This window comes from Thunnus albacares, chromosome 17 (assembly GCF_914725855.1).
Source record: "Thunnus albacares chromosome 17, fThuAlb1.1, whole genome shotgun sequence".
NCBI lineage: Eukaryota > Metazoa > Chordata > Actinopteri > Scombriformes > Scombridae > Thunnus > Thunnus albacares.
Window position 1 is genome coordinate 3,024,661 of NC_058122.1, and position 20,649 is coordinate 3,045,309.

The 20,649-nt window shown below is 42.6% G+C and overlaps 2 protein-coding genes across 5 annotated transcripts in view; both read left to right on the forward strand.

Annotated features, from left to right (window-relative positions):
* The window catches only part of hoxb3a (homeobox B3a), a 95,281-nt gene that overhangs the window by 26,767 nt on the left and 47,865 nt on the right, over nt 1–20,649 (forward strand). For 2 of the 4 annotated variants that reach the window (XM_044331984.1, XM_044331989.1), the window contains exons 1-2: nt 5,472–5,638; nt 9,684–9,970. The gene's annotated coding sequence lies outside the window, so the exon portion shown is untranslated. Of the gene's footprint in view, nt 1–5,471; nt 5,639–9,683; nt 9,971–20,649 lie in introns of those variants that run through there. The other 2 variants (XM_044331985.1, XM_044331986.1) reach the window with 1 other exon arrangement.
* hoxb4a (homeobox B4a) lies at nt 15,941–20,555 on the forward strand. Its single transcript, XM_044331998.1, has 2 exons — nt 15,941–17,696; nt 19,437–20,555. Exons 1-2 carry the CDS (start codon nt 17,225–17,227, stop codon nt 19,712–19,714), a joined length of 750 nt encoding a protein of 249 aa, XP_044187933.1. The 5' UTR covers nt 15,941–17,224; the 3' UTR covers nt 19,715–20,555.

Sequence of the window (20,649 nt, forward strand, 5' to 3'; positions counted from 1 at the left end):
ATATCTCTCCCTGTAGATCACAGGAGAAATATATAGCGATGATGTTATGAAGTGAATTCATATTTCCTCTCTGATGGCTATAATTGCAGCTTATTTGTAAAGTAGGCGTTTCATATTATGTGCCTTTCCTTTGTCACTTTTACGCACAGCCACTTCGTGCGTAAAAATGGTTTCAATAAAGGAGTAAGAGTTGGAGAAATGCCCGTGTGTGCCAACATTAACCAACAAGTAAATGGACAAGGACACACACACACACACACGCACACACACACACACACACACACACACACACAGTGATATGCGTCCTTGGGCACAAGAAGATCTTTGTCCACCCCCCGCCCTTGTATTTTCCAGGCAGGATGGGTGTGAGTGAAAAAGCGTCGTGGATACAAACATTCCCAAGGCTCCCTCACCATCAGGGTCCTTGCAGGTTATTTTACGCCAGAGATTCAGCCTGTTGTTTGACTCTCAGCAAATACGCACAACTCAAGCTTTGCTTTCGCAGAGAAAAGCCTATAAATTAAACTATCGAGCTTTCAAAATGAATCCCAGACTGATAAAAACCTCCATGGGGCACAAAAACTCACAATCTAAGCCAACTGTAATACAGAATTCCAAGACGCTAGTTTGTCATCTGAAAAAAAGTTTTTATTCCATGTGCTACTGACATTTTGCGTAAAGGCAAAATTCTGCACTGAACCAAAAAATGTCACATTATTTATTAGAGTAGGGCACTGCTGTAATACATTGAAAAATAGACAGATGTAACAAAATGAAACAACACTCCCAACTGAAAGCAGAATTAATCACATTCTGTTACTCGCGGATTAAACCACGTGACACGAAGACATCATTCATGATCCTAAAACTTAGAATCCAAAAAAATAACAGCGACACCAAAACTTTCCATTGAAGCTCGTGCAACAGCCTTCATATCACATTTAACAGCCAAGTACACGTTTATAAAACTGTTATAGAAACCAGCAGGTACGCGGAATTGACTGGACAGAATTAAATATTAATGGAATTCTTTAAAGCAATATTGAGGTCACATGACGCCTAAAATGTCCATTAAAACAACCAGTAATTGATTTCTATGAGACCACACGCGACGCCACTCCAAAACCCACCAGTTAAATAACACAGATACACAAGTGACGCTTATTAATTTCATAATAAAACAACATTTGAAAAAAATAAAATAAAATAGAATAAGAGCACATCTATCCATTTAAAAACGGCTGAAATGACATCCTTTAAGCATGGAAGGTGAACATGATTCTAAAGCAAATACTGAAAATATTTCTTAATTTAATACATGTTTGACAACGTGGCATCCAGACATCCTTTACCCGTTAAAATCAGCAGTAGTGTAATTGTTTTAAACCGTATTTAGACACCAAAAAACAACAAAAAACGCCATTGGTGGAGAGTGCCAATGCCGCAAAATAAATCAACAAGTGAAGCATTTTTTTTTGAGACAGTAGTGAAATGACTGCAGGCAGGGGTCTGAATGAAGGGGGAGAAGGCAGAGGTGTTAACAGTACAGTGTCTGACCCTGTAAATCTTTATTAGTTCTCTACACTATTTGCCTCTGATGTCTGAAGCGGGCCCGAAGCTGTCAAACAGTCCGGCTACCAGTCACGTGGCCTCGCGCACGCTCGCTCCTTATTGCTTAGATCCATCATGTAAATTGTTTAATGTCTCGTGTCACTGCGAAAGCTCACATTGCGGTATATACCGAGTGGAGTTTTAAACTTTTATATAAAAAAAAAACCTTCAATCAATGCGGAAGCACCCCGATAGATTACTATCAGCCGATGCTGTGCTACGTCACTATCTGACAATAAATTTAATAGTGCTTCTTTTGTGTGAAGGCCAACAGCAACATGGCGCCCTGAGGAGGCCGACAAACACACAGTATGGAGAGACGGATGATTCCCAGCGCTGAGATACTAAAACTACACATAGAGGATATTTGGATTGATTAAGAATTAAGTTGACAGCAACAATCAGAAAAAAATAATATAATATAACTTCCATCCGCTGAAGAAAACAGTTGAAAGGCAGCTGAAAGCTTCGGGAAAAAATAGTAACGGACCTTGAGTTGTTTTCTTGATTTACTGTGTTAAAATATAGGCCCAGTTTTAGATGGATTCTAATGTCTTTTTCTTGCAAAGCCTTTTCAACCGAGTGCAATTTACTTTTTAAATTTTAATTTTCTCCCGCCACTCTATTTAACATTCTCACATAAAGTAGCTGATTTCCCTCTTTCTTTTACAAAGTGTTTCCCAGTCGAAGTGAACCTAAACTAAACCCGTTCTTACAGTATTTATATATCTACTTCAAATGTGAGTGTGTTTCTCCTCGTCTCGACCACACAGTTAATCTGGTGTCCGCTGCACTCCACTAACAAGAGAGGAGGATTCTGCTTTCGGAAGTTCCTCTCCGCTCTCAAACTCTCATTTATTATGTTCACTTTACATGTGAGGCCAGACTGCCCGATGCATTTTCAGTCTGGGGATTCCTGGCGCTGCCCTCCGCCATCACAATGATTTTTCACAAGCTTCACAAGAATGTTATGATCGGGATACCATAAATTATTCAGACACCAATGAAGGAAAAAAATGAAGGACGACGGTCTTCTTCTCTGTAAAATTCTGAGAAATATGTTAATTATATTACAACAGATGCCACCGCACTTCCATGTATTTATTGATTTGTTTTTCTTTCAAAAATATGCTTTAGATGTATTCTATAACGTTTCGTATATATGAGTAACACAATGCGGGCAAAAAAATCAGAACTCAAGGTCCACTTACTAACTTTTCCCCACGTTTTCAACCGTATCTCATGACTTTCATCAAGGGAAGGTTTTTTATTTTTTTTAAATAGTACTAGTATATTGTTTATATGTACCTACAGAATATATACGGCAGATATACGGTGTCATGCACCGTATATCTGCAACAATTATCCATAGTATCCTAAAACAAACAGTCATAACCTATAATATATCATATAATAACGAATATTAACAGGAGGGAAATAATAAAAATAATAATTATGAATTTAGCTGAGTCAACCATGTGACAAAAATGAATTTTGTATTTCCGGTGTGAGATAACGGTTCATATATATATATATACATTATATCAGCTTGTGTGTGTGTGTGTGTGTGTGTGTGTGTGTGTGTGTGTGTGTGTGTGTGTGTGTGTGTGTGTGTGTGTGTGTGTGTGTGTCAGAGCGACCTAGGTCCTTGAGGAAGTCTCAGTTCAGTAAACAGGAAGACGAAAAAACTCCCCATTTCATTTTTCATCAACTTCCTCCTTTTAACGATGATACAGGAACACCCCCACAGCTCCAGCGGATCCCCCTCAACACACCCACACACACACACACACACACATACATACAGAGAGACGGGACATGACATGCGTGACACAACTGTAGTTCCTTTTCTTGTCGGTATAAGTGAGAGAGGCTGTGACATGAAGGCGCAGCAGCAGCTCTGTATGGGCTCCTTTGTTTTTGCTGTGTGTGTCATCTGTTTCCCGTTTATGTACACAGGGCAGCTCCAGCCTCTCCTCGGCATTATGTGCATTATGTGTATTATGTGTACTGGCTTGCTGCTCCTTTGAACCTGTCGAGGCTGTCACAAGGCGCTGAGTTTGGCTTTACAGTCTGTGTGTTGGTGATGATGAGTGGGGTGAGTAACTAATGCGACTGGCCCTTTTTTTTCCATTGCATTGCGAAGGTGTGTGTTTATCTGTGTGTGAGAGACTTTGTGTGGGAGTGACTGAGGTGTGTTTTGTTGTATTTGGTAGGTTTATTGGCAGGGCATGAGAGAGCTAAGAGAGAGAGAGAAAGGTGAATGACCCGGGCATGGGAAGATCCTGTCTGTGTTTTGAAAGAAACCACTGGCGTGTAGCACTTGGTTGCTTTTTTGCTCAGTCCCAGTTTGATCATTTGGGGTGAGTACATTAAACTTGGACTATTTGCTGCGTATTTATACTTACAGAAAATCCCATTTTGTGAATAGTAGCTAGGGTTATTATGAAGCCTAGTCTATTTTAAAAAAAAAAAGCAGAAATCCTATTCTCTGTCCCCTGCAATGACACACACACATGCGCACACTCATTGCTCTGACTGATTTCTCTCTTTTTTCCCATCGCAGCATCTCCTGTGATTGCTTTACGTTTAAATCGACATTTGCGAAGCCTTAATGTCTTCTGCATACTGATAGGGGTGAACTGCTCGGCCACGGCTCATGAATAATGCACGAGTAGGAGTCAGCGCGAGGTCAGCAGACAGGCTCGAGCCACGCATTGCACGAGGAGACCGCCGCGCAGGCGCAGGAGACGGAAGAAGGCTCATTGAACAGCACTAACCCCCCCATGCGTGTGTGTGTGTGTTTGTGTGTCCGTTTGTTTACCTCTCTAACAGAGGGGAAAGGAATTAACAGCTGTCTGCTTTTATTTATTCGTCAGTGTTTCACATGTCCGGGTCGGAAGAGAGAGAAGTTTGCCTCAGACAAACGAAAAACTTCCACAATTTAAATCAGGCTGGCTGGGTAAATACACGGTGGTAACCCGACCGTTCAACCACGCCAAACACACACACACATACAAAGAAAAGGAAAAAAACACAACATAGGGCTAAGCACACAATTAGGCTTACAGCCATGATATCTATAATAATGCAAACACATCTTTACCATTAGTCTCACAAGATTTCAGTATAAAGCGGTGACACACTTATCTGTGTGAATTAATCTGCAAAGTAACCAATCTTATGTCTCAAATCAACGTTGAATGGTCGAAATGAAGGGAAACAAGCCTTGATTGGGTTATTATTTTAAAAGTGTTTGCAGTCCATAAAAGCCTTTATCAGCGCCGCTTTGCGAGATTGTGAACACAGCCTGGATAAAACCAGAATGGGGTTTGTTTGTCTTGGCGATGGCTTATAACAAGCCGATAACCCTGCAAATATTTCAAGTTTCCCTGGTCATGGGCGGGTATTATGTTTATTTTTGTGGTTATGCCATATTAAATGCACGTCTGGGTAACACACTCTTACTGATAGACCATAGTTAGTAGTTAGACTGATTTAAAAAATACTTAACATTAAGGGTTATTTCTATGTAAGCTTGCTAATACGGCTTTTGCGACTGAGGGCTACACATATAGTCTGTAAATGTAGGCTGTGGTCTTATTAAAGGGATGTTAGGGTGAACTATTACTATATATATGTAGCCTATATATATATATAACGATGATTAGTAGTACAGGAATACACACACACACACACACACACACACACACACATACATACATACATACATACATACATACATACATACATACACATATGTACGTATCTTACATATGTATATTTATATAGCCTATATATTCGCAGTGAATGCAGCTCTCTCCCGCCACCACCAGAGCCCGCTTCAGACCAGGAGGACAGCACGAGCCAGCCCGCGAGCCCCTCTCTACTCCCACCTCCCAACAAGCACGCGCCCCCGTCCGTCTGAATCCTAACCGTCGATAACCTGCAACAACTTCCCGTCTCTCCCTCGCTGTTAAAATACACAACTGTCAGAACTGTCTCCGTCTTTTGCAAATGATTCATGGTGAGTGTACAGAGACACACGAGTATATCTTGAAGTGTAACGTACAGAAAGATTTTTTTTAAAAAAATGCCATTTTAAGGAGGCGCTGTCGATGATTTTCTGCCGCTATAGGCTTTTCGTCAGCTAGCAAGTGAATTAAGACTTGGTAGTCTGTTGCTGTTTCTCTCCTTCTTTTCCTCCTTCTGTCTTCCTGCCTAAAGCGGAGCAGCAAGAATTCAGCTATTATCAAGAGAACAGCCTGACTGGACGTCCAAGCTAGCAAGCCAGCCTACAGCTGGGTTCACGGAGTTGAAGGGTCAAAAGTTCACCGTCGTGCGTGAGTTCCGCCCTCGCCTCTCCTCACTCCCTCGCCTCTAGACCAATTGCTGTATGTCAAAGGCAAAAAAAGAAGGGAGGGAGGGAGGGAGTAGAGGTAGGGAGGGGGTACAGATGAGAGAAATGATAGCAGGAGGCAAAGGAGAGGTGAAGGCCTGACCTTCCCTTCCCTTCCCCGGTAACAAAAGCAAAGCTCCTCCTGCCGCCGCAATGTACAGAGAGAGAGATGAAGGGAAAAGAAAGACAGGAAAAATGGAGGGGTTGAAGGTGGTGGTGGGAGGGCGGAAGGTATTCGGTGACATGGAGGTGGGTGGGTGGGTGAATGTCGTCGGGTGGGGGGAGGGGGGGGGGAGGGGGGAGTGCAGGTGTTTGGCTGCACATTTTGTTCACACCGGTTAACATTTGTATTTCATATAGGCCTATAAAGAGTCACCTTTCCCCGCCAAAGATTATTACCCTGTTTGATATTTTAGTCATTTTACTTGGGTGAAAGAAAAATATAACCAAAATGAAAAAGGGGCAGGTAGCCCAATATATATATATATATATATATATATATATATATATATATATATATATATATATATATATATATATATATATATATAAATAAAAATAAAATTGTATCATCCCCGTATTATTATTATTATTAGTATTATTATTGCATTTACCTCTACCACTGGATGCTGAAACTAGATCTAAATACGTTTCTAATTGAAAAAGAATAATAGGCCATAAAATAACAGCCTCAGCCTCACTTACTATGTATTTCATGTTTACATTCGCAATAGTCATTCATGCAGTTGTATAAACTCACCTCCGTCTATAATCATTTATATTTTGATAACTATTGACAATATAAAGCCGGTCTGAGTACACGTGCTGTCCAAATCCTCATAATATCCACTGAAAATATCATGTGGTTGTAAAACATTCAGATGTTCAAATGCAAGAATAGTTGAGTAAGTTAATGAGGCTGCCTGTAGTGTATAATGATGTTTCATGTTCAAAAATGTATTACACCAAGATATATTATTAATACATCTTAATAGAGGGAAGGTAATACCGCGTTACTAGAGGTGTGTGTGTGTGTTCATGCTTGTGTAGCCTGAGGCTAGTGGTGGTAAAGTGGTGGTTTTATGCTTGGAGCTAACAGCTATTTATATATCCCCAAACAATTTTTGAGAGGGAGTTTAGCAAAGCAGAGCTCTTCCTCTCCTCAGCCTTATCAGTACAACCCTGTCAAAAGTAAACTCTTATCTCCCGCTCCATCCCAAAAATATTACTCTTCTTATCTGATTTTTCCACAGCAAGATTAATGTCTGGCCCTGTTTACTTTTCTAGCTGAGAAGAATGAGCCTTAAACCTTTTTCTTCTGTCCATTCCTCTGCCTGCATTCATTCCCCTTCTTTCTTTCTTTCTTTCTTTCTTTCTTTCTTTCTTTCTTTCTTTCTTTCTTTCTTTCTTTCTTTCTTTCTTGCAATAGTAGAAATTGCTATTAAGCTGCAGAGAAAAAGTTCTTTTTTTTTCTAATGACATAACCCTTATTGTTATTGTTAATATTGATATTATTATTATTGTCATTGTTGTTATTAAAATAAGCTTTATAAACTGACCTAAATCTAACCAGCTTACAGATTTTGCAGTTTGTGGAAAATCACAGTGTATCATGAGAAATTCATACAAAGTTAACCGGATGTGGCAAATAAAATAAATCATAAAATAATTTGGCTAAATCTGAAAAATACAATTTAGTGACAGTAAAATTCTCCATGTTGTTGTCACCTTATAAGCGAGCCTGAGGAAAGCCAGGCCTGTTTTGAACTAACTGCTTTGACCTCCAGCAGCACCAACAAACAATGCAACAAACTCCAAGTCGTTTCATCTCTCCTCCGGTTGAATCACCGTTCGGACACATATTGTTGGAGCTATGCTTCACATGAGGAGGGGCGGCAGAGAGGAGGTGAAATGAGTTGCCACTGAAGAGCAAAATGATCATTCAGTAATTAAATAACCCTCTTTTTTGACGTAAATAAGCTGGCGCGACTCCGCACGGTCCGGTTTCCCCCTCCACACACACCCCCAAAAAGGTAATGGCTGAATAACTACGTTACAGATTCCGTCTTTCTCCCGGGTTCATCCCGAGTTCACCAAATTAATCCAGTTTAGGTCGGAGCGCGCGCCTGTCGGTCTGTCTATGTAATCTATACCCTTTGCGCGTGCACGGCCTTTTCTAAAACGTCACATATGAAAAAGAGTGTTTTTATATATGTATATATGTTTTTATATGGCTAAATCCATCTGTAGGCTACAGGCCAGGCTGCTATAATTCACAGAAACATGTAAAACGAAATGGAAATGAACAGACGAGACTATGATACGCATCTATTTTCTGTAACCGAGACGATAGTGATAAAATGTGGAAATATAAGGAAAGTAGTAGTAGTGAAATGCGTGGGGAGAAGTGTGGACATATGGCTGCAGTTAACTCGATAAAAATCCATCGGCGGGTTGCAGAGAGTCGAATAACATCAATATAAATCCACCTGATACCTCTGCGCCTGATACCCGCACGGCTCAGAGCCCGTTAAGCATACAAATAACTGTTGTTTACGCGACCTAAGCTGCCATACAACACATTTGTTTCTATATTTATATTTATATTCAGATAGCTAAGTCTTTAAAGTGATGGTGCGGTTACGCTGTGGGTTCACATGTCAGCGTGCACGGCGGTGTCATTTATATTTATACAACAAAAGGAAAAGGAGAAATGATCCTGGAAGAAAAGAAAAATCTGTGTGTGAGAGGGAGAGAAAGAAAAAAGCACCCCCCTCCTCCACATCTACTGACCATTTTTCTTCAAAGTAATGACTCCAACTCAATTTAGTATGACGGAGAGAGAGAGAGAGAGAGAGAGAGAGAGAGTAGGAAGGATGAAGAACGAAATGACAGAAAGAGAGAATGGGGGAGAGAAGGGAGGTAGAGGGGGATGAGAGAGAGAAGAAATGGCAGAAAGAAAGGGTGTGGAAATGGGAAAGGGGGAGGAAGAGTGAGAGAGAGAGGGAGAGAGAGAGAGGGGGGGTGGGGGGGGGGGGGGGGGGGGGGGGGGGGAGAGAGCGAGGGGCTTGGCTGTGCTCGGGGTGAACGAGAGGTCAGCGCGTCTCACCAATATTAAAATGTGTACCGGGGACGCGGGGTGACACGCCTCGCCCGTTAAACAAAGAGTGTGCCAAACTGGCAGATTAATTTGAAAACTTGAGTCCATGCACACACACACAACACTTAATGCCTTAAAGAGCCCACAGTCTTCACAGCAGCCCTGCTCGGTCTCCCTCAGCCCCAAACCGCTGGCTTTAACACCGGGAAACACGGGGAACGGTCACCGGTGAGGGGGGTTTTCCTCTTATCATTTAAGGCAGATTTGATCAGGGTTTTTACGCGCGGAGCTCCCGGTGCTGGTGTCGCAACGTTACGGTGACGTGTTGCCTTTGTTTTCGCTGGATTATCACCGTCAAATTGCTTTCAACCAAACGGTATTACTCCGTTAATTTGAACTCAGATTCTGAGCGACGCAGTTCGGATACGGTCGTGTTTAAAGCTTTAACGGAGAACGGAGGGGTGCGCGTCTCTACGTGCGTGCATGCGCGCATGAGAGCGGGGGTGTCCGCGGAAATGACAACGATTTTTCTTTTCTTTTCTTTTTTTTCTTTTTCTTTTTTTTTTTTTTTAGATATCACGAAGAATCCCGAAGAGGTCAAAAAAACCTGTGGCGTCGGAAGAAGAGAGAGAGGGGAACTGAGGTGTGAATGCTGAAGTAGGAAGGTTTTCTCTATGGAGAGAAAAAAAAGAAAAAGAAGGAGTGGAACACAGCTGTCGGCTGAGCGGTTTGTTGGACATATAAAGAAGAAGAGTAAGAAAAAAGAAGAAGATATTATGATGATGAGGACAGGAAAAATGCTTGAAGTCGATGTGACGACGACTCCAGAAAGGAGAGGCGGATCCGCGCGCTACAGAGGAGTGAGTACACAAAAAACACAAATGGCCTTGTAGAAGAAGAAGCTGCCTCATTTGCATATGGTTGTGTGTGTGTGTGTGTGTGTGTGTGTGTGTGTGTGTGTGTGTGTGTGTGGCAGGTGCTCTGCCCATGCTGGGAGGAAAGGGAAGACCACGTGTTGCAGGAGCTGCTGCAGAACCCCCTCCTCCCCTTCCTCCTCTTCCTCGTTTCCATGTTAAGATTTTAGTTTAAGGATCAATTAACATCTTTGATCGATTAGAGGCTGTGCACGTCACGCCATGGATATTTGAACTGTGTGTGTTCTCTTTGCAAGTTTCCTTTCCTTCACTGTACCCTCACCATCCTGCTGCTTCATTAGTTAGTCTAATTAAGCAACTTAAGGCTGTGTGACTTCAGGGAGGACCAACGCTTGGTGGCAAGAATTTAAGTTTTGAAGAACTTCATCTTTGATCTGATCTGATCTGATCTGATCTGATCTGATCTGATCTGATATGGTATGATATGGTTAAAATCAATATTGATAGATAGTGTTTTTATTAACCTCGTGAGGCCTGGATGCACCGCCACCTACCCACCCACCCACCCCCACACACACACACACACACACACACACACACACACACACACACACACACACACACACACACTATATATGGCTACCGAGGGTGAAGGCGAGGTCGTGGCCAGTGGAAGGTTAAAGGTCACACTGACCAACTTTCTCCTCCTTTAGTCTTAAATTCATTTTTGAAAAACGCACTTCTATAATATTCTATAATAGGTTTAGTGTCTTAAAATGTTCCAGTTATTTCTGTTATTGTAAACATTCCTGAAACAGTAACAAAGAAATTCGTTGGTAATGCCCCACATGTGGTATAATTGTAGACAAAAGTGGAGAAGAAAATACATGGAGTGTGTGTGAAGCGAGTCTTTTTGCAATAGACTTGTGCATTGCTGCGGTTTATTTTCATCCAGATGTGTGGTGTTGATGTATAAGCACATGGTGTATTAAGCTTGTAGAGAGCGGCAGTGGTTTCAGCTGTTTATTTTCCTCCGCTGATTGTTAATGTGCTGCTTCTCTGATTATAAGCTGGCTGTGGAATCAAATGTTCTGATTCCTCAGGGAACATTTGTTTCTTTTCATCTATTTATGCTGCCCATTCGATACAAACACTGTGCTGGTGCTGTGCATAAAGTCTGCGTTGACTAACCAGTCTAAATACGCCAGTAGTTCATTTTAGAGGCTTTAAGATGTGCTGCTGTTTAGCATCAACAGTGGATGTGTGTGTGTTTATCATTTGAAAGCATGTTTGTAATTTCGTTTTTTTTTTTTTCCTCCTCAGTATAAAGACAGAGACGTAGTTGTGTAACATAGTGCAGTGGAGGAAATTAGAAACTGTGTTTGATGGGAGATACAGTTTGTCACTCGTCTGATTTGACTTGTAAGAGATAAAAGGACCTAGTAGAGGTGTGACCGGCAGAGCGGAGTTGTATTTGATTTTATGAACGTGCAACAGTATTTCTATTTTTCAGCCCGTTCTTAAATATCTGCTGTTTTTACCTGACACGCTGCAGACTGCTGCTCCGCCGCCTGCTTTGTGAAATGATTTTAGTTTTATACTCAGAGCCGAGCTTCCAATTTCCACACAATAGATGTCCCCGAAAACACCTTGAGATTAATACTTGCCAAACGGAAGGACAGGCCTCTGCAGCGCTTCATTCTTTTTCCTCTGTGCGTTACTTTGCATGACAATAACCAGGAGAATGGATCCCGATTTATTTTTCAAACTGCACAAAGGGGCAAAATCACATTTCTCTTCTTCGTCGTTGTCCCTTTAGCGTTTTGTCCTCGGTAATATTTCAGAACATTGACAACTCCGGTCGCCGCAGAGAATGAGGCCGTGCAACCCTTCAATATGTTCATTTTCATTTTCTCATTGTCTTCATAGCAGTCAAATCTGCCGCTTTTTAATGTCATCTTTAGGCTTAGTTTAAAAAGGACATATGAACACTAAAATCTAGTCTGTTGGGATATTATTTATACGCAGCATATTTTTTTTCTTCTTCTAGTGTGTCCTGTCAGTCTTCACTATTAAATCTCACAATTTATCTCTTCATTTTGGAAAGAGCAGCCTATACAAACAGTGAAATCTTACCTTAATGCGCGTTAAAAATTAATCCATTTTAGAGAGAAGTTCTATCGTAACTCGCAGTCTGCAGAGTGACAGGTCTCGCAGTTTTTAAGCAGCTTTGCCAACAACAAACTGAGTTTGTAGTCCGCTGATGGGACAAACTCGTTAAGAAGGTCATAAATTGTGAGGGGGACTCTAAAGTTATTTATTCACCCCGGCTCTCTTCCGCTCCCTGAATATTTTATTGCTTTTTATTTCACCCCCTCCCTTCCAAAAACCTTTCAACCTCGGGAAGTTACCGTTTGAGCTTGTTGGTGTTTGAGGAGTAAACGGAATTGACCCGCAATAAAAGTCACATGTTTAAATCCACCCCCCCCCCCCCCCCCCCCCCCCCCCCCCCACTCCTCACTGTATCCCGCTGTATGTCATCTTCTGTCTCTCAGTGTCTTCACTGAAATGTGTCCTGATATTATGTCTAAATGTTTCAGCAGAGAAAAATATATTATTATTATTATTATCATTATTATTATTGGAGCAGCTCGTCGTGCATGCGTGTGCTTGCATCAATAAACTATGTGTGTGGTTTGAAAACAGGACAGTCCGGTTTTTCAGCTACAGCTATAGTGAAGAGGTCCTTATCTTTCTGAGAGGTTCGGATTTATAATATTTACATAAACCACAACAAAGAGTGTTGTTTGTTTTGCATAGATTACTTGAAAAAGCACATTTCAATCACATCAGTAATTGTTTTTGAGCGGATGCTGAGATTTCTATATTGTTGTTATCACATTACATTCTATCTGAATCTTGTAGATCTATCTGGTGTTTTTCTCCTGAATATGTCTGAGTGTGTCTGGATCTTTGGTTAGCACATTGACCTCTACCTGTAGCCGGAAACAATGGGCTCCCACTCAACTGAATGGCGGCTGCTGACAAACTTGACAGAGGGAAGGGAAGTGCCGCAGTCAGACTCACCACACCTTGATCGATACCTGAGATGACCCGCAGCAGAGCGGGAGGTCAAGGTGACAGAAACACGCTCACACCTGCGCCAAATAGAATAGAAGAGAATAGAAACTAAACACTACACATTAAAGCAGATTCATGTTGGAGATGAGAAGGAGAAGATAAAATAGAAAGTATGAAGAATAGATTGAGAACAAGAAAAAGAAAAAGATGCAGATTGGAAGCACGGTGCCTCTCCCTCCAGCCTGAAGAGCCTCGTGCTCTCTGCTTTTGTTGTCCAGTCTGGTGATGTATGAGCAACTTTTGGAGGAAACGGAGAACAGCAATATTGCCTGCAGCAGGGAGGGAGTGTCAGTGTCACAAAATCAATGTGGGAGCAGCACAGGAGCAGCACAACACCCGATAGAAATTACATGGAGAATATAGAAGGAAAACATTTCTACATGAAAACACAAAGAGCTTCAGAATGCACCACAAGCAGCAGCATTCTCATGTATCAATCATTTTATCTGTGTAACTCTAGACAATTATATATCTTCTAACCCGATCACTGTGATATGATATGCACTCAAATACAATGTACAACGTAAACTAGCTCAAGGCTAAATACAATTCAAATGAAAGTGAGAGAGAATGTCTTCTGCTTTTAGTTAGAATAGAATAAATATGTTCCTGCGCTTTGTTTGAACTCTGATCTATTTTATTTATTTGGAAAGAAAAATAAATAAGCATCATAAGGAGTGCAGGCCCTGTGTGCGCGGGTCAGATCACTTTTTAATTTAGTTAAAATCAGAGTTCTGGAGACAGGCTGCCGCAATTCATTTACTATACTGAGGGGACATTTATTCATTTATTCATTGGTCCATCCATTCTTCAGTCAGATCATTCAGAACAATTTTTGATAGGACAGTGTTTCCCCGTGCCAAGCGATTTGTCTTTTCTTTCATTAAATTGTGCTCATTCTGTTAGAACGGTCCACGGTTGGCGCTGCCAAGTTTTTTTTTCTTTTCTTTTTCTTTTGGATAATTATAACTCTAGTTCTATTTAAATCTTGTGTGCTTTATTTAAAGTTTGATATTTTGATTTTGAATAAAACTTTCGTTTTAAAAGCAGTAGTGAGAAATTAAATTAACCAAGGAAATAATCAAATTGATTAAAAAAAAAAAAAAAAGCAGATACAAATTGCTATTAAAAGAGGCCGGATGTCCTCTTCAAACAATCCAATAGTAAAATACTAGTATTTAACATTATACCGGATATAAATAGTATTATTTTATATCATAAATCATATTTCACAATTTCCGGGGCCTAATATTAGCCGCCTGTGTGCTTTACTCTCGTTCGTCATTGTAAAAGCTTAAAAATAGCAACGAGCGATTAAATATTCAGTGCACAGCCAATTGAAATAAAGAAAATAGGCCGAGATTTTTATAATAAAGATTTATTTCGCTGTTTGGCATTTAAAGTCGTATGGAAAGATCATTTAAACGGGCCTGTAACGCAGCTTAGAGCCCACCTGTCCTCCCCCCCACCCCCTCCTCCACACCCTCATCACTTTCTATTGCATTCAAGTGAAACAAAAAAAAAAAACGCCAACATATTTGTTTGATTTTACCTTCTTGTTTTGTTTTCGACTTAGCTTTTTAATGGACGCGCCTGACTTACAGGACGTGTTACAGCATTATAACTTCATTTCCCAGATCCCCACCAGCAGCGTGCGGGTCAGGGGTCAGAAACAGTACAGATGGATGAAAATATTCCAGTGTGGCTGACAGGGAGTTTATGAAAGCAATAAAAGTCTATCGACGGTGTAACCTTCTGCCTCCTGAGAGCCGCTGTCTTCTATATCTACCCTGTAGATCCGGATTTGTGTGAAAATCATTAGAACAATCACAAATTCGCTTCTAGGGGAGTATATAGTAGATTTATACACGACGGCAGCGATGGATCCAACACAGACAGCAGAGGCCTGTAGCTGTGATCATTGTCTTATAACGCTTTTATTCATCACTCAGTCGCTGCTTTACATTTGATTTTGTTTATAGAGAGTCTAAAAGTGGAGTTGTGCAGGTGAAGAAAATGCTTTCAGTAAAAGTGGACACATGCCGGTGTATTTATTTCAGGACTGTATGATAGCTGGCGTTGATTTTGAAGCGTTTGTATGAATCCAGCATATTGTTGTGTATATTCTCCTCCTAAGTGATGGAAACTCGATTCAACTTTTGTACATTTTATTTCTTTTTTTCGATCATCCGCCCGCCTCGCCAGTTTTAAAGGCCAACTCCAGGTGGAATTGGACTCTTTTTATTTATTATTTGTCTTGTTGAAAAATGATGCGGTTGGCTTTACTGTTCATCTAGGCGTACTGGGGGGTTGGGTGTGTGTGTGTGTGTGTGTGTGTGTGTGTGGGGAGGGTGTAAGGTTTCGATTGAGAGACAGTCAATTTTCTTGAAACAAAGGACTTGGATATCTCCATCATTTTCCTAGTGTGTCTGTGTGTGCGCCCACTTTTAGTTAGAAAGTGCTCAACACAATCGCTTTGATTGAGAAAAAACTCTAATAAATTCTATTCTATTATTTTCTGTTTCTATTCGTTTCTATTCTATTGTTTCGCTGCAGTTTGTGTATATTGTGATGCATTTGGCGTCTTTATGATGTTGAATGCAGCGAGCAGGTTTACTGGCATTAAAGTCAGATTCATGTAAAACCTGTTTGCTGAGATCATGGAAAGAATCTTATTAATATTTTCTATAATTCTGTCTAGTTTCTCTGTGTCTTTACGCAAAACATTTTTGTTTGTTTGTTTTTGTGTTTTGTTTTGGGGTTTTTTTTGGGAGGTCGGGGGGGTGGGGGGGCGGTGGGATGTATCTGTTAAAGGCTTTATCAATATGAAAGTGACAATAAGAGACTGTGTGTTATGTGGTATATTTGGCTATGTGAGTCTGTGGCAGCCAGTGTGAGTGGGCCACGGCTGGGAAAATGAATTCCCGTCAGGAGGAAAAACAAAGAGTGGTGTATCTCAGTTCAGTAATGCCACAGCTCAAGGGCAAAAGCAGCCGCGCAATCTGGATGGGGCATATGCCTTGGAGTGGGAGTATGGACTCACCATGCCAGTGATGTTAATATCGGGAAGTGGGGGGAAATAAATCCTGTTCATTCATGCAAAGCAAAAAGCGAGTCTGGCTGAGGCTGAATTATCATGCAAGGGGAGTTAAATGTGGAATGGGCGCCTGTTGGGAGCAACACGGGTTTTTAAAAAAGAGGGAAACGGTGCTGGATGCTCGTTCCTAATGCAAAGGTCTGCTAGTGATTTAGGAGGCCGTGTAACCTGAATTAGTTGATGAATTTTCTATCGATCCTAAACAAGCCAGATTTATCTCTGACAAGGTGCTGCTGCTGGGTGGCGGCGCAGCAGCCTGGCCAGGCCAATCTCCTACTCCCCGTTATTAGTGATTTAAAAGAATCGAGAGAAAGAAAAAAAAAGGTTTGGCAAGAACGTCCCTACACACACACCCCCAAATATATACAGAGAGGGTGGTGTAGGCGCCACTTTAAATCCCCCCAAGCGCTTTCTTTCTGCTGCTTTTTTCTGCTTCCTTCGTTTTCTATTTGAAGTTCCAGCCAGACGCGTAAGAGGGGGAAAGGGTTCGTTTGCAATAAGGGAGTACTTGTCATCTCTACTGTACTCTGTTGCTCTTGTGTGTCCTTGCACGCGCGTTCCTCTGCGCGGCTGCAGCTGCAGCGGAATGTATTTTCAGCATGTGGGACGCGCTTTGTTATTGTTGTGATTCTCTGCCTGCTTAGGGCGGCATGCGTGCCGACATGTGGCGGAGAGATATATAGAGAGAACGGTGCATGAGGAGAGAGACGGGGAGGGAGCGGGGAAAGTATGGCAACACTGTGAATGCCCACAAACTGAGGCCATATGATGATGCGCGTGCGGGGGCCGTGTATATGCTTAATCCCATTTCCTTATCCGGGGTTCGTCCTGGAGCCGCGCCATTGGCTGGCTGCCGTCACGTGTCTTCTTAACTTTGTTCACTTGACAGAAAAGTAGGAGGGTTCAACGGAACAGGAATAACCGAAGAGTAAAGGGATGAGATATAAATTTTAGTTATATATTTTCCGAGTAGGTGCAATTCCACAAAAAGACTGAAATTAATGGCCATGAGCTCCTATTTGATCAACTCCAACTATGTGGACCCGAAGTTCCCACCGTGCGAGGAATACTCACAGAGCGACTATCTACCCAGCCACTCTCCGGACTATTACAGCTCCCAGAGGCAGGAGCCTGCTGCCTTTCATCCGGACTCTGTCTACCACCACCATCAACAACACCCACACCACCAGAACCACCAGCAGCAGCGAGCCGAGCCGCCGTACACGCCGTGCCAGCGTGCAGGGCAGCCTGCCTCGGTGGTGATGTCGCCTCGGGGTCACGTCCTCCCCACGGCCGGACTGCAGACCACCCCCGTCCCGGAGCAGAGCCACCGCTGCGACTCGGTGACACCTAGCCCGCCTCCACCTCCGTCTTGCGGCCAAACGCCCCACAACCAAAGCACTTCTTCCCCCGCGAGCACTCGTAAGGACCCAGTAGTCTACCCGTGGATGAAGAAAGTCCATGTAAACATCGGTAAGTGCTGCATGCAAACTTCTTTCTCTCTCTCCCCCTCTCTCTCTCTCGCTGCGCCTTTGTGCCTGCAGTTGAAACCCATGCCGTCAGCTAGGTGTCCACCGTCAAAATCTACGGCTTCCCCTCCCTGTTTTCTGTTAGAAGTAGACGATAGCCCTTGGGTCAAGATTTACGATCGTCTGTTTGCAGGGCCAATATAATTACACCCTCCATAAATTTTTATTACACCTCTCCGCTGAGGTGCCTTTTGAAGTCCGATCTTAGGGTCCTCTGCTCTAATTCCTCGCCTTATGACAACTCAGACCGAGCCCATAAGTTAGCTTTTATGCTTTGGTAATTTGATTTTAAGTGGTCGGGTTGTATAAACGGTGTACTTTACTCTGTCGAGCCTTCCCTCCCCACTCGTTGTTCCAGGGGAGGGAAAGTTTTATGGCAGCTGAAATATTCATGTTTATGGAGCCGGCCGTAAAACACTAATGTAAAAGCGAATAGCTCCAGTCTATTATGGCTTCTCTGTAATGTTATAATAGACTTGCTGCCTATTGCGTGAGGGATAATCGGAGCTCATGCTCGCGCAGCGACAAAATGCCACTTTTGCAAAGTCACCGTAATGCATTCACTCCACTGGATGTTTACTCGGTAAGAAAAGTCTTTCTTGCATGTTCTTTGCATTGTTATTTTATCTGTCCTGTCTTAGGAGACACTGGACTTCAAGGCAGCATGTTTGGTTTCTGCTGTCCGCTTGTAGTTTGGGGATTTGTTGAATCATTACCCAGTCGGCCATTCAGTTCCGCCGTGTAGCTGCTGCACCCCCACCACCTTTATTCTACAACCAATTTATACAGAGCAGACAATGCTACCATCCTTTCTCTCACTTCATAGCGTCTGTGCATACGGCCCTTGAAAGAACAGTAACTGATCTGATATGCTTGGCTCGTCGCTGCTCGTGCTGTGTTCATGTAGGCTATTTATATTTCCTGGCCGTGGGTGCGCAAACGTGTCAGAACAGCAGTTTTCCACCTTAGATGCGGCCGCGGCCCCGATTTGCTCTCATATCACAACATTTGGACACCAGCGTCAGTCTGACTGTACCGCGAGGATTCACACCGCCGCAGGGCCTAAAATGACACCTGACAACATGTATTCACTGAAAACGCAAAGCATGCTGTAAAATAAACAATCTCAGCTTTCACAACTGCATTTGAATTCACGGAGAAATATATTGTGGGATAAATGATGTTTGCAGTCAATAAATTGTCCGCCAGTGTTGCAGCCATTTTCTTTTTTATCTCTGTGGGTCCAACCGGCGGCTTTATTTCTCCTCGTTGGCATGCTCATAACGCACTCTCACATTCTTTCTCTCCCTCCCTTCATATGCTGTTTTCACTTACCATAGACTACAGTCTTGCGTCATCACTTTATGTATTTTTACCGCAAGCCAGCACTGTTAGTAGTAGTAGTAGTAGTAGTAGTAGTAGTAGTAGTAGTAGTAGTGCAAGTAGCTGTTTTTCTACTGCTGTAAACCAGAAAGCAGTGTCTTGATACTCTGTTTTATAGAACAGCCAATATATTATTATTATTATTATTATTATTATTATTATTATTATTATTATTATTATTGTTATTATTGTTGTTGTTGTATTTTGGGGATCATGGTATTGTGGTTGTTGTGTTTTCTTTTCTTTTTTTCTTGAGTAGTTAATGTTGTGATGATCATCTATTCCCATTGTTCTCCCACAGTCTCTTCAAACTACACAGGGGGTGAGCCCAAGCGCTCGCGGACGGCCTACACGCGCCAGCAGGTACTGGAGCTCGAGAAGGAGTTCCATTACAACCGGTACCTGACGCGCAGGCGCAGGGTGGAGATAGCGCACACGCTTTGCCTGTCAGAGCGGCAGATCAAGATCTGGTTCCAGAACCGGAGGATGAAATGGAAGAAGGACCACAAGCTGCCCAACACCAAGGTCCGCTCCGGGACAAACACCAACACAAACTCCCAGGCTCTAACCGGCTCTTAGAACCGCTCTACCGGACCCCTACAGCCCGGTTCTTTGGCTCTCTGTCTGATGTTTCCCCTTTCCTCTCTAATTCCCAAACTGAACGCCGAAGCGACAGCCACGCTTGTAACCACCGAAACCTGCACTTTGGACCGGAATAACGCCTTTGCTCTGGAGGGAGAGAGGAATGTCATTGCCGCCTGTTCGGCCCTGATCTGTGCTGATGTTACACACTAATATGACGTTATGACGCGGGAGGGGGGTGGAGGGGAGATTTCCCATTCATAAAACATGAAATGAACAAAAGTAGGCGAAGAACGAGACTGAAAGAACTGAGGAAATGATGCGGCCGCTTCTTTGCTTTACCCCCCCCATTCTCCCCCTGCCTCTCTCTGCTTTTTATATTTCTGTCTCCTGTCTTTTTCTTTTTATACTCCTCTCTCTCTTCCTCTCTTTCTTTCTCTGACAGAGCACGGCAGGCAGGAGATATGCCTGCGTGTGTGTGGTTTCTTTACTCCTTTTTTTCTAGACTTTTTTTTTTTTTTTTTGGTGAAGATGGATCCTCGTTTTCATCTTTAATCATGCCAAACTCGGGGCCCATTTGTCATGTTTACTCTGCGGGTACAAAGCAAAGGGGTGAACCGCGGCTCTGCCCATTACCCCTCGCCCCTACCCCACTGAACCCCTCCCCACACCACTGCTCCTCTCACCCCCAGCACCCCCCCTCACACACACACATACACACACACACACACACACACGCACACACGCACACGCGCGTGTAATAAATGGAACTATCGTGTCGTCAAGAATAGTATTCTTATACCCCACCTCACACACACACACACACACACACACACACGCATACAAAAACCACGCATGCTCATATCCCCCCGTCCTTCCTTACATCACTCTAACATGAAATATAACCTCCGTATCATCCAAAATGACATCAG